This window comes from Marmota flaviventris, chromosome 13, assembly GCF_047511675.1.
Source record: "Marmota flaviventris isolate mMarFla1 chromosome 13, mMarFla1.hap1, whole genome shotgun sequence".
Taxonomy (NCBI): domain Eukaryota; kingdom Metazoa; phylum Chordata; class Mammalia; order Rodentia; family Sciuridae; genus Marmota; species Marmota flaviventris.
The window spans coordinates 92,252,356-92,266,808 of record NC_092510.1 but is presented as its reverse complement, the minus strand read 5'-3'; the positions used below and the strand labels follow the sequence as shown (position 1 = coordinate 92,266,808).

At 51.7% G+C, this 14,453-nt stretch overlaps 1 protein-coding gene across 5 annotated transcripts in view; it reads left to right on the top strand.

Annotated features, from left to right (window-relative positions):
- Positions 1-5,505: 5,505 nt before the first annotated feature.
- Lhx6 (LIM homeobox 6) overlaps positions 5,506-14,453 on the top strand; it is a 31,202-nt gene continuing 22,254 nt past the window's right edge. For 3 of the 5 annotated variants that reach the window (XM_071600901.1, XM_027937588.3, XM_027937581.3), the window contains exons 1-4: positions 5,506-5,703; positions 6,868-6,939; positions 7,316-7,498; positions 7,856-7,977. In XM_071600901.1, coding sequence (XP_071457002.1) covers positions 5,620-5,703; positions 6,868-6,939; positions 7,316-7,498; positions 7,856-7,977 — 461 coding nt within the window. In that variant the 5' untranslated portion in view covers positions 5,506-5,619. Of the gene's footprint in view, positions 5,704-5,995; positions 6,047-6,867; positions 6,940-7,315; positions 7,499-7,855; positions 7,978-14,453 lie in introns of those variants that run through there. The other 2 variants (XM_027937596.3, XM_071600902.1) reach the window with 2 other exon arrangements.

Genomic DNA, 14,453 nt, shown 5'->3' with positions numbered 1-14,453 from the left:
AATATTTGCAAATACAGTATATGATTCTACATAGCATGGTATATAACATTAATATAGAAGAAAATTATATAGGAGACTGAATGTGATATTTAGTATATATAATCACAATCATACACTGTATGTGGTTATATATAACATAATAAAGTGACGTAATTCCATTTCTTCTTTCCATCCTCCTAGTCCCCATGACTGCTTTATTGCATCTCCCTTAGATTGCTGCAATACCTTCAGGATTCACCATCTTCAAATCTGTCCTCAAGCCAACTGCCTAAGTCATCTTTCCAAAATCCCAGTTTCCTCATGTCATTTTCATGCTTAAAGGCTTTTTATGACCCCTCACAGTTGATATTTTGAAGTTGAAATTCCTTAGTATGCTATTCAAGGCTTACCTCAGTCGAGTTATTTTTAAGTCTTATCTACCCTTTGCTAGAAAAAGGTCAATAGGGGGGATTTACTTTGAATAGTGTGGTCAATGCAGAATTTCCTCAAGAGGGGACTTCTAGTCCCTCTACTTTCCCTGCTTAGCTAGTGACTTCTGTGTCCCCATTATGTCCCCTTCTTAAGTGAGGACAATGACTCTGGGTGACTAAGTAACTACTGATTACTGGGCCAGTGTCAAGCTCTTAACTTGAAGGTGAGTACCTTGGCCTCCGGGAATCCTCCCAGCCCTTGTAAGTGAGTTCTGTGTTAATGCCCACTTTATGGCAAGGAAACTAAGGCGTCTAGAGTTTGTCACTTGCCTTAGAGCCCACAATGTGTAACAGAGTCCTATCAATTCAGGCTGCTAGGATCCTTAACGCCGTGCTTGCTGCTTTTATGGAGAGAGGATGTCACCTCCTGTGGACTGCCAACCTCTCAAGATAAACCCGAACTCCTTGACACTCTGACCCTCCCCAGCCCAGCACTGCCCTAGCAAGCACTAACTGGGACCACTCTTCACCCCCATCCAGCTCCCCCTCACTTTCTTCCTGCCTTGCCTAACTCATTATCCAGGACTTCTCTGAGAGGTCACCTCCTCTAGGATGCCTTTCCTGGTACCCTCACCTGTGAGCCAGGTAAAATGCCACTTCTCCTTGCTTCCATAGCACCCTCGTAGCCCCTGTCATGCCACACTGGGTGGCTAGCTCTTTTCTCTCAATAACTGTGGGCTCCTAATTGGGCAGAGACTAGGACAGTTTCCTCTAACACGGAACTGGAATAAGCACTTCATAAATGTCTGCTGACCTGAATTTACTCAGTGGACATCCAAACTGGAAGGGGACTTGAGGTGACCATAACTATACATTTGCAATATGCTTTAAGTTCTGAAAAGCCCTTTCACCTAATTATCTTATTTACTCCTCCAAGGTCGATATTGGCCCCAAAGTTGAAGAAACTGAGATTCAGATAAAGTTAAATGACTTTTCCAAGTTCATCCAGCCAGGAAGTGACTGGGCTGGGTTTTGACCTTGGGTCTTTCTCAGGTCCAGCACTTCCCAGATCATCTGATTCAAATGAGACACAAATTTTACTACCAAGGAAGGACACTGTGGCCAGGAGAGGTACATTTCTGGCCTAGGCTCACACAATTCATACCCCATTCTGTGCTCTTTCCTCACACAGGAAATGCCCAGGAAGGTGACAAAGTGAGAATAGGGTCTTAGACTAGGGAGAAAGAAGCAGCCTGTGTCTCTTCCCATTTGCTCCCTCCCCATTTGTCACAACCCAAATGTTTAAATTTTGTATTTAGTATTTACTCTGAAATGGCTTTCATCTGATTTCCCCCTTGCTCACCAATTTAGCTGTCAGAGTAAATAAATGTGAAGCCAGGTCTCCAGCCTCTCCCAGCTCACATTACCTTCCTAGAATTACTCCCCGGCGGGTGGAACCACTGCTGGGGGCCTCCTACAGAATTATCCAGTTACTAATGAAGCCTTTTTTTTTCAAACCCCAACCTTAATGGAAACTCAGGTGGGGGAGGATAGTAAAATCCATCCCAAAGGACAAGATGACCACATCCTGTCAAGTGACCAAGAGAAGAATTGAAGTGAGAACTAAATGACATTGTATATGTTGAATGCTAAATACAGCTCCAGGAGGGAGTCAATACTTTTTGAAACAAAATATTAGTTTTAATGTATGGTTAGCTGTAACCTCAACCCTGAGATGCATTGTTATCCCCAAAAATGCAAGGAAGGAAACCAAGGCTCAGAGAAGCAGGGTGACCTGCCCCAGTCGCCTGCAGGAAGAAATTGAGTATCCTGATGGAACATACTAAAGTTGCTAATCCTAATTTTGCCAAGGTTACTCCTGTCTGGATTCTTTCTTTGTAGTGGTTGTTGGAAGAGAGATTTCTTGTTCTCAAAGTGATTTCACTTCTGTGCTTTTTGAAGTCAGGCAGGCCCTGGGCTGGAATAATGGATATGCAGCTTCATTAAGTAAGTTATTTAGGAGAATGTTTTATTATTTGGTGAACTTATGTCTTTCTCCATAAGAATTTGAGGTGGCATTCAGTAGAATGACAACTAGAAAATACAGCCAATCTATGATGTAAGGATGGCTAATTTTGGGGGGTTATTTACTGTGGTCCAGGTAGAGTCCTGAGACCTCGTACAGGGATCATTTGTTCGATTTTCACAGTTAGATAGGAGCTGGAGTCTTTCTCAACACCACTCCCACAGGTGAGAAAACAAACTGAACAAGTGACTGAATAACTTGTCCAGAGTAATAAAGGGAAGTAACAGGACTCGTTCCCAGTCTGCTCTCAGAATCTTTGTGCTGCACCTCTGAGTTTAGTGCCTCTTACTCCCCTTTTGAGTTCCTAAGCACTTAATCAGGATTCAGGTGCAGAATTGCATAATAGGTAAGAGTTTGGGTTTAGAGTCTGAGTACCAGAAGTTGAAATGGGAGCTTCTATGAGCATGTTTCTTCAACTATCACTATAATCTCTTCAAAGGTTTGGCTGTGAGAATTACAGTGAATAATGTATATAAAATAGTGTTTGGCATCGAAATGCTTAATAAATGATGTTTGTATTATTATTATTATTATTAAGAATTATTATCACTCAGGGAATACATGCTTCCCTTCCTCTTCATAGGAGGGCAACAGCTTGTTCATTCAGCCTCAACCTTTGCACTCATCTCTCTACCTGGAATATTTTCTTCTATCCCCTGAACCTATCCAAATTTCACCTGCCCTTTAGTTTCATCTTAAGCCTTTTTTGTCCCTATGAAGTTCTGCAAATCCAGTACAACCTTTGTAGCTGCCTTCTTCTTTCCTGAGCTCTTCTGCACTCACATGGGTACAGCATTGTATAATGTTCATTGTCTTCCCAATTCCCCTGGCTGCCCGGAGTGAATGGGGAGGAGATGCAGGAGGTCCTATTAGTATACCCATTTTGCAGATGAGAAAAGAGGCTTAGCTCATGAATGATAAGCCTGGAGTCATGTCCATGCTCGTTGAGAGAATATGGAAAGCTAATGTGTGCATGTGTGTTTGTGTGCATATTTACACATGCAGAGTGGACATGGTCCTGTGTGCAGCCTAGAAACCAAGAGTATGAGCTCTGATATCAGACAAGTCTGGTTTTGATTTCTTGGCTCTGATAGTTATCAACCACTGTGGCTCCAGTTTGCAAATAACACCTCTCTGAACCTCAGTTTCTTCATCAGTAAAATGGGCACCATAAGACTAGGTGCCTCACACGGTTATTGGGAAAAGAAAACAAGATCGCAATTGTAAAATGCTAAGTATTGGAATGCCTGGCACAGATGAAAGTGCCCAGGAATGGTAGCTAAGATTATTGTGTGTAAAAGAGTTATTTGAGGAGGAGGGGATTGCTCATCCGTAATCATGTTGGAGGGTACATGTGTACACATGTACACTGTGTACATATGCACACACTTCACCTATTTCCATGTTGTAATCTGTTCTCATAAAAGATAATGGTTCAGAGAGAAACACTTTGCTCTCTGAAAATCTATGTCTGAGAGCAATAAATAACTGGAATGCAGGGGCTGAAGTGGTTTCTGTGCATAGGAACAGATATTTTGTCTTTAGGGGACATAGGCATGGGTCTTTAGTGTCGTGTTGGTGTAGACATCCTTGTCTGCCTGCATCTGTCAGGAAGTGCCTCTGCCTGTGCAGACTGACTCTGCCTACTGGGAACCCCATGACTGGAGAGGTGTGTGTGCCATTTCTGCCTATAAATGGTTATCTCACCATCTGTGAGGATGTGTGTGTATTTGGGGATGTCTGAGATGATACAGGAATTGGAGCTCTGTGAACGGCTGCTCTTTTGAGAATGGATGGGTATACAAATGTAATGACAATTGTGTATGTGAGGTGTTTACATCTATAAATAAGGGCAATTACTGAGGTGACAGTATGTGTGTGATACGGTGCTAGTGGGCTGTCATGACCATAGTGCTGGATCTAAGCCTGAGTGTGTGTTTGTTTTTACAAGAGGACATATGTTTGTGTATGTGTCTGTAAGCTTAGTTGGTGTGTGGTGAAGGGGCTGAGGCTGTAAGTGTCCATGTGTATCTGAATGCTGTAGGATGTTAGTATGGGTAAGGCTGTCTTTGAGTTTGAGAGTTTTGTCTGTGCAATTGGGGGCTGTCTCTTAGCTACATGCTTCTCTGCCTTCCCTACTTTTCTCATTATCAGTAGAACCCTAGAGATGGTGAGATGGGCACTGGACTGTGTAACTAAGTAAATCCTAAAGGGAAGAGGGATATTCCAAGCAATCCCTCCCAAAAGAATTCAAGGGAACTACTCTCCCTTGCCACTAAAGTCCCTTCCCAGTCCCAGTCAGTGCTTATGAGCCGGTGTGCTCCCTGGTTGTTATGAAGTAGAGGTATCTGTGCAGGCATGTGAAGTATGGGTGGATGCCTATTGCCCCATTAAATGATGCAAGCAGGTAATAATTTGCATCTGTATGTACACAAATGTACCAGGCACAGCAGTGCATCAGCAGAGTATAACGTGTGGCTTCTTATAGAGTCCATCTCTGCAGACGGCTTGACCCTCTGGTCATGAATGGGGCTGTGCCTGAGGGCGGTGGGTGCCCCTTGAGGGAGGGGCAGTAGTGAGAGCTGTGTAGATGTGTGCCCGCCACTGTCTTTGTATGTAAGCGTGTCTCTGAGTGTATCAGCAGCTCTGAGTTTCTGTGTGACTCTGTGTTTGTGTGCGTATGTCTCCGGGACTCTGCCTCGTTGTGTGTGTCTCGCTCTTCCTTGGCGGGGAGGGGATTGGTCACGCATGACTCATCTTGAACCGAGCCGGGCTCCAGCGGCAGGGCGGCCGCCGCCGCAGCTGGAGGGGGAGGAGGACGAGGAGGAGGGAGAGGAGGAGGAGGAGGAGGACTACCAGGAGGGGGAGGAGGAGGAGGAGAAGGAGGGGGCGGGGGCCTCTCCAAGTTTGTCGGGACCTTCTTCCGAGGCAGCGGCGCCGGCAGCCAGGGAGGCCAGGGCTGAGCGCGGGCCGGGGGTGGGGGCTGGGGCCGGGCCCGGGGCCGCGGGGCCGCCGCCTGGGCTCTCCTGCTCCTGCTGCAGCCTCTGCTCCCACTGCGGACGGGCCCCCCCTCTGCGCGGCTCTCGGAGCTGCACGCCGACTGAGCCCGCCGCTCCAGGGCCCATGTACTGGAAGCATGAGAACGCTGCCCCGGCGCTGCCCGAGGGCTGCCGGCTGCCGGCGGAGGGCGGCCCCGCCACCGACCAGGTGAGCGAGCGAGCGAGCGGCCCGGGCCAGGGACCGGCAGGGGCCGGGACCCAGCCTACCCGGGCCGGGAAGCGGGCGGCGGCGGGGAGGAGGGGTGCGAGGGTGCTCCCGGGAGTGTGTGTATGTGAGTGTGTGAGCGCGCGCGAGTGCTGGGGGGGGGGGGTCGCGGAAAGCGGGAACACATTATGCAAATGTTGGAGGAATTTCTCAAAAAGCGATTTAGCAAAGACACAGGCGAATCAAGAGGAGGCGAGGCCGGTATTGTCCGTCTGAATAGGCGCTGATAGCGCCGATGCGCCGGGGGCTGTGCGGGAGCAACACTGAGAATCCCGACACCGGGCCGGTCCCGGGCGCTCCGAAAGGCTGGAGGGTGATTTTTTCCTTTTCTTGGACCCCTCTCTTTTCCCTTTTTGGTCTCATTTCCACCCCGATCTTGCCCCCTTTTGCTCCGGATTTCCCTTGGACTGGCCCTCGAAAGGCGCCTGAATTCGTGTCAATATCGCCTCTTCAATTTCTCGGCGCGTGTCGGGCCGGCGGGCTGGCGGATGCTCCCTGCGCTCGGGGTTTTATTTTCCTCAACCACCAGCACCACCACCACCACCCCCATCTCCTTTTTATTTTCTTTCTTTCTCTCTTTTCTCCTTTTTGCATTTTGTGCCGAGAGGAGGAGAAGGGAGCGAGGAAGGGGGGTGGGTGGAGAGAGAAAAAATTCGATTTTTAATTACTACCATTAAAAAATCAAATTTGCAATTCTTTGGGCGGCCTGATGGATCTCACTGATTGACAGTTGGAATTGACACTCTGGCTACCTCTTATCTTGGGCATTCACGACAATTTCTAATTGCAGGTAGTTTGTGTGTGTGCGCGTGTTTTTTTTTTCCCCCTCAGAGGCTTGGATTGCAAGGGAACTAAGCGATTACTTCAAGAGCCACGGGTTAAGTGCAGGGAGAGGGGGAGAGAGAGGGAAAAAATCCAATCCAAATTCAAATTGCTTCATTAGAGAGACACCGCTTTTGTGGGGAAGGGCTTTAAATGCCCACTACAAAGTTAGGACTCATTGTTCGGCGCCGGTTTATATAACAGGCGCGGGGAGGCGCTGGGCTCAGGCTGCACCGAGCCAGTTCTGCAGCCGCCGCCGCCTGCATTCCCTCCCCCCTCCCCCAGGTGATGGCCCAGCCAGGGTCCGGCTGCAAAGCGACCACCCGCTGTCTTGAAGGGACCGCGCCGCCTGCCATGGTGAGTCCGTTCGGCTCTGCCTCGGCCCTCGGTCCCCCAGCAGCCCAGGCCTGGGCACCGGGCCCGGCTTTCCGGCAACTAACCGCTGCTCAAGCGCTGGGGGATTCCCGACCGGCGCCGCCCCTCTCTGAGCCTTGATTTTCTGGCCAGGAATGTGGGCTCTGGCCGCTTCCCGCACCCAAGATGCGCGTGTTAAAAGTTGGGGCCGTCCCTTCCTCTCCAATAGGCCCTTTCATTCCTGTCCTCCTGCCGACAGCGCGGCACACCAGGCAGATTTCGTTGTCAGTTGGTGCGCAAAGGGTTCAGATTTGTCGCCCAAGGCAGGGTCGATTCTGGGTGCCCGGCTCAGAGCTCTGCCCTTTCTCCCCTGCTGCAGGCTCAGTCAGACGCCGAGGCTCTGGCAGGCTCTCTGGACAAGGAAGAGGGTCGGGCCTCCCCATGTACGCCTAGCACCCCATCTGTCTGCTCGCCGCCCTCTGCCGCCTCCTCCGTGCCGTCCGCGGGCAAGAACATCTGCTCCAGCTGCGGCCTGGAGATCCTGGACCGGTATCTGCTCAAGGTGAGTCAGGGGAGGTGTTGTGTGTTTGTTGGCGGGTGTGGGTTGCAGCCCAGAGAACTGTAGGAAAGCTGTGCCGGGGCCAGGTCCACTTGATTCCGAATCCTGGCTCAGTCACTGCCCTACTGCGCGGCTTTGGGCAAGTCTTAGGGCCTTTCTGCGCCCCGGGTTCCGTCTGAAAAGTGGGAAGAGTGTTATTTCCATTTCCTTGAGGCTCCGTGTTACCGAAGAAAAATGGGGGAGTCACATGCGCCTTCTGAGCTTCAGCGTTTGTGCCTGCAAATGAGAACTGGGGAGGCTGGGGCCGGGCATGAAAAGAGGCCCGCGCTGAATCGACCCCCATCCCCGCCCCCTCCCCAGGTCAACAACCTCATCTGGCACGTGCGGTGCCTCGAGTGCTCCGTTTGTCGCACGTCGCTGAGGCAGCAGAACAGCTGCTACATCAAGAACAAGGAAATTTTCTGCAAGATGGACTACTTCAGGTAGGCTGCGGCTGCCGGGTCTGCAGTGTGTCCTCAGGCAAGCCCCGGGCGCATACGCAGGGCCACTTCTGCGGCCTGTGGTTTTCAACTCCGGAGCCCTGGAGTCCCAAGGGCCTTCCCGGCGCGCCGCACTGGTCCAGCCTGCCGGCTTTCAGCACCGCGAAGCCAAAGCTCCAGGCCACGCGCCACTACTCGCACAGGTTCCGGTCGGCGTCTGCTCCCGGTTCCGGCGGTCCTCTGGGCTTTGGTCGCACCTCTGGCTCCGTCTCGGGTCTTGCCTGAGTCTCAGGTTCTAGTTCTGACCTCGGGCGCCGCAGCCGAGCTCTGACATCTGCGGCTCTGGCTCCAACCCGCGGGGATCCCGGCAGTCAGCCGACTGCATCCCCAGCGAGCTCCGGCCCTGGTTCCAACCTTACTGGGACTCCAGTTGTGCGGAGGCCCGTCCTGGGAGGGCCTTTGACTCTGACCCGGACTCCGAACCGGGTTCAGAGCTGATCTGGCCCTAAGCACCAGCGCCGCATTCATCTCACATCCTAACCCATATCCAAGTGCCTCGTCCTAAACCCCAACCTCGGCCTCTGGCCTCAACTCATGCCCAGGTCGCTCAAGTGTTCGCAGTTCGAGTATGGGGTCTTGCCGATGTCCCAGGAGCCAGTTCCAGTCCCAGCTCCGCCATAGTTTCCGGCTCCGGATTCAGTCTTTACTGGTTATAGGCTCAGGCTTTGGGCTGCTGGGACGCGAATGGAGAGTCGGGCGCCGCAGCCCAGACAGCTGAGTAGGAATACCTGGGCCACTCTGTCCGCGAAGCAGTGCCGCGCTTGTCCCCGCAGCTCAAGATCTCCGCCAGTTGCATCCTTCCGCCGCGCCGCTGTGTTTCAGTCGCTTATGCGCGCCTCACTGCTACCCGCGTAGTCTGGCCTGACCCAGTCACTGGGTCGAGGTCACTGAAGTGTCAGGGGCGCTGCGACTGTCTGCAGGATCTCGCGGGGGGGGGGGGGTGCGTATGAACCAGGCCTGGTTCTGTGGTGGCCGGGTGTGGAATTGGTTCCTGGGAGGATCGCCTCCCAAAGTGCTTTCTCAGGAAGTGGAGAAAACTGTTCCCCTCTATCACCACCCCCTCCCAACCCACATACATCCTTCCCCGCCTCCGGAGAGGTCACAATTTCAGACTTCCTTGAAAAGACCCCAGCCCCAGAAAGTCTCTGAGGGTAGGGAGTTTGGTGGATGGTAATGCCTCGACCAAAATTGAGCCTCCAGGGACCTGGGATGAGAAGACCTTGAGTCTAGGGAGGAAGTAGGCAGCATTTGGAGCTGGGAAAGCCTTGAGAAGCATGGTTTAAAAGACTCTTTTTGTGATGAGTATAGAAGAGCATGCAGTCAACGTGTTTTGTCTGGGGGATAGGGATGCTCTAGTAGGTGTCCTGGGGCTCCCCATACAAGGAGAGTGTGTGTATTGTCTGGGATCTGTGCAGTGGTACTGGGGAATGTGTTGTCAGCAAGGTCAGGAGTGTGTGCACAATGTGTGTGTTCCTTTTTATAGAGAAACATTTGTCTTTAGTTCAAGCATATGCACAAGGTGGACAATACAGGGTCACACCTGGACCAGGATCTGTAAGAGGGAGAGTGAGGTCTGGTGAGAGAATTCTGAAGCCATGTCACTCCCTAACTCCACCTTTTCCTCTGAGGGGACTTTCCTGCTTATGGCCCTCCACCTGGGGAACTGAAGGATGAAGGGTGTGAGGTCAATGTGTACTTGTATCTGCCAGCTGCTGTGTGCTTATTTAGGCAGAAGGGGGTTGTTACTGTGGTGTGTTACCAGAGTGCAATATCTCCTCCACAGTTCCATTTGACTCTTGATTTGGCTCCTGCAAGAAATGGAGGTACAGTCACTGTCTAGCCACCTCCCTGTTCTAGGCCTGACTCCAGTTGGGGGTGGGGTGGGGTGGGGGAGCTGCTGTTTGGGGGCATCTTGAAATCATCAGCTACCAGGGAGCTTGGGGAACCCAGCAGGAAGGAGCCTAGGTCCTCCTTTGTAGAGTGAGGCTGGACAGGACACCTGTCCTGGCTCTCCTAGTGACAACAGGCCTGGTACCCTTACCACTTGTCCAAATTTCTTTGCTGCTTCTCCAGCCCCAGTTCATGCCCAAGCTGGACTGAGCCTCCTTGAAGGTCAAAACTAAGATCTTGATTCCATTATTCAGAGCCTCCATTGATTCCCTGTCCCACTGCAGTGGGGTGGAGGGTAGGGTGCCCGGCCATTGTGGGGAAAGGGAGGACACTGAGTCCTGTCAGGCCAAGTGACCTTGGGCAAGTCACTGCATCTCTCTGCTCTGAGTTCTCCTTTTTCAAGATTATCTCCCTGAGCTGCTGAGTAGGCCACTGAAGGAGCCACCATAAAGGCTCCCTAAATGGTAGTGTCTACAAATGCCTGATTACTATTGTCACCACCAGGCACAGCCCATGATGGATGGCATTTTCCCAGGCAGCTTGAGGGGCAGAACCTGCCTGAAATGATGAAGCTGGGTTGTTTCTGGGCTATAGGTTCTGAGCACTAATCCTTTTCCAGTGACAGAGCCCCCAAAGCAAAACTAAACCAGATTTTCACTTAAGAAAACGAAGGAGGAAAAACCTCACATTCCCAGGATGAGAGTAAAACTGTGGCTTTTCTGATCACTTCACACACACACCTCCCCGCCCCCCCAGATCTCTTGGGCAGCCCCACCTATAACAAAAATAATAAAGCCCACAAAAAGGGAAAGAAAAAGAAACGTTGGGCAACACCAATTACTGTGAGGAAGCTTCCCCTGGAGAAGGCTGAGAGAAGGTGTGTGGGAGGCAGAGTTCCCTCTCAGGAACTGAAGCTCAGGGAGGTGCTGTGCCCTGAGACTTTCTAGCCTCTATTTCCTGGAGCTGGGGCTCAACCATCCGGTAGGATGTGGACTAGAGCAACATGGTGCCCAAAGAGACCCAGGTTTTCCAACAGGGTGAAGGACAGTGGGAAGGAAGAGAGTGACTGAGACCCCATGGAGAGAGCACTTGGGGTTCCCATAGTCCTCTAACCTTTGATCTTGGCCCCTAGGGAAAGGGTTCTCCTTAATTCTAACCCCAGTCTTTCTGTCTTTGACATCATCTTGTAAGTCCTCCTTCAGTCTCCATTGGCAGAGCCAGTGTTGGTGGCTAAGAAGTTAAAGGTTAGGAAAAAATTTCAAGTTCACTCTGGAAGGAGGTCACAGAGCCTTCCGGGGAGTCAGGGAGGTCCAGTACTATTCCTGGCTCATTTGCATTGCTGGGGTTTAGGTGGGTTGTCTATTGGCTGTGTTTTCTTGACCAGGCTGCTGGACCTCTGTGCCTCAGTTTCTCTAGTTCACTCTCCAAACAGGGACCTCACCAGCTCTTGTGGGTTCAACGTGATTCCCACCTCCTCTCAGTCTCAGAGAGTCCTAGCAGGAAAAAAAAAAAATACCAGCAGAGAAATATGATAGGATTTACATTTTTTTCATGGTTGTTGTTAAGACATTTTTTTCCTGATTTTTTTTTTTCCTCCCAAGAAGTGAAAAAGAAAAAATTCTGGGGAGAAATAGTATTCCTTTTGGGGGCATTCACATTTCCATTGCCATTGCCACCACAATCCAGGACAGCTTTACAGGACCCCCTCTCATCCACCTACCTGCAGCTGTTGCCCCATAAGCAGAGCATGGGCTGATGGCAGTGCCTTCCTGGCTCCCTCAGCCTCCTGGAGCATCATGCCTGTTGTATAGCTGGGGAGACTTATGTCCTGGTAGAGTGGAAAGTGACATAGCCAGGGTCACACAGTGAATGAGAACACGAAAGCCGGTCAGCACAGGAGTGAGGCGACCTGCCATCAGAATACATGCCTAGGTCAAAAGAGGATTAGGGACCCAATGAGCAGAGACCCACAGTCCAGGGGAAAGCTTTGCATTGCTGTGCTTACACTCTACCTGCTATATCTCATTTAATCCCCACGTTCAATCTGTGAGTTTGATGTTCTCATAATCCCCATGTTATAGGAGGGGAAACTGAGGCCCTGAGAGGTGAGGTCATGCAGCTAATATATAGTAGAACCTGGATAAGCCCTGTGGCCACCTAACTCCACTATGTCTACCCCTAAACACTCCCATATTTTTCTTCCATAGGCAAGATATGTCAGCCACCTCTGTGCACATTGCGGGGCCTGTGGAATGGCAAAGACCCCTGTCTACTTGTCCTAAGATTCTAGCCCAGTTTGTTTGACTTTACATAGAGAGCACCCAATGTGTGCTCAAATGATGACTCTCCCTGGGTGGCTCTGGGAGCCCAAGAACAGGGATAACTTCCTCAGAGGCCCTGAGTGGCAGCAACTTTGCCAAGGCCTGCTCATCCCGGCTGGCCCTCTTCCCTTCTGACAATGGGAACGGGGGACAAAGGGTTAACTGCCTCCCCGTGTGTTTGTAGGGCGGGGTTGTTAGAGTGCCAAGGCCTCCTGAAGTTCCTGCTCCCTGTTCAGCCACAGGACTGAAGGCAAATCCCCAGCCTTCTCCAGTCTCCCACCTTGAGAGTCCAAGCTCTGTGGATTCCATCCCTCTCCCAGAGAAAGGGTCCCAAGGGAAGCCAAGATCCGGAAAGTGGCCCCCCACTATGGAGAGCAGCACAGCGGCTGCCAGCTGTTAGGGGACAGATGTTGGGGGAACTGCGAGGGGATTTGGGGGGAGGGGCCTCAGGACGGGACCTCCAAGGAACTGGCCGTTTTAACCTTTTAATTGCTGGTTTTGTTTTTTCTGGCTTCTCCTAAGGGTTTGCCTAGAAGGGAAGGAGCACAGGGAATGGAAAGGGCTTCATTTCAACCCTCCTTGTTCCCCTCATAGAGTCTCTTGAAGGCTCTCCATCTAGTGAGCATCTTGAACTCAAAATACATGAACTCAAGTTGGAGTTCCATCACCTTGGCTTCCTAGCTGCCTAACATTAGCGCTCCACTTCGATTTCCTCATGGAGAAAAGGAGTAATAAATGGGGGAAGAGATCCGAGCAAAACTCAAAGCGCTCATTCATAGAGCTTCATTCATCCAGCAGATGATCACAAAGCATCAACTAGGTATCCAGGGGAAGTAAACCTGGAAAGCAAGCCTGATTTTGTCAAGGACACACAGCTCCCGTTCAGCACCAAGAATATCCAGATCTCTCTACTCTCCATGCAGGGGATAGAGGGCTTGACCTTGTGCGATGCTTAAGCTACTCCTTTCAGCATTTGCTAGGATGTGCAGCATCTGTCGGACACCTCTCCATCCCCAAAGCGCTTCAGTCCTTTGCGTCTTTGACTCTGGCGCATTGGGACCCAGGGAGGGGCGCGCATGGCCCAGACCTTGCAGCAAGGCTGGGTGGCTGTAGGCGCGCCCCCTAATCCCTTTGGCGCTCCCTTCACAGCTCGCGAACACCCCTTTCTTGAAGTTTCGTTGTCTCCACCGCCGATTTCGCTGCTTCCGGAATCCGGCGGCTCGAGCCCCGCAGCCCGCCTGAGAAGGAGTCTGTCGGTTTGTCAGAGCCTCGATCCGTAAGCCTCCTCGTGCCCTTTGTTTGTGCCGCTGATCCCTGTCCTGGGTGGGGGACACACTGCAGGAAGGGCCCTAACGCATCCAAACCTATACAATGACACCCCCATCCCCATTCCAAGGATCCGGTGCAAGGATGATTTCGTTGACTGGGACGTGTCACAGTGAGTGCAGGGAGATCCTAGGGCTGGGAACAGCTCCTGGCATTTAGGGTGATACTCGGAGGGTAGGAAAGTTGCTGATAGGCCACTCTAGGCGCCCGCTTCGAAACAAGGGGGCTGGGGCCACTGTGACCTACGAGTGTGGACGGATAACAGACTCGGACATCTGGAACTCTCAGGGCAGAAAGTCCAGGGGTGCGAGGTGAGACTCGGACGCATCCCTGGCCCAGAACAATTAAGTCCACCCAGCCGGACAGGACAGGAGGATCCGGACCGCACAGTCTGGTGCATATGCGGCAGCGCGCAGGATCTCTCCACCAGCGGAAGACGCCATCGCTTTTGCCCAGCCTCTGAAGGCTTCCCGCTTTCCTTACTCTGGCTGTCCCCACCCTGAGGTCGCACTTTCCGCTTTCTGGAGATAGCTGGTCTCCTGGTCCAGCATGCTGCCAGGAGTGGGAATATGACGATGCTGTCAAACCAGGACCCCTTCTTGTTCATCCTTCTGGAACCTCAGGTTTCTTGTCTCCAGTCAGTCTGCTCAGCGGGTTCTAGGTCTTTCTTGCATCTCGGAGGGGCCCTCGACCCTGGCCCCACACTTTGTGGTCTCCAGTAAGTCACTTGCCGTCTCTGAACCTCCTATTCCACGTGTAGAATATGGGTGCCAGAGTTGCTATCTCACCAGGTTTTGACAAAGCTGAGGGGGTGCAAAGCAGACTTTGCGCCCCAGGACCCGATCTGAAGTAAGGGTTCTGTGCACAGCTGGATGCCCGATT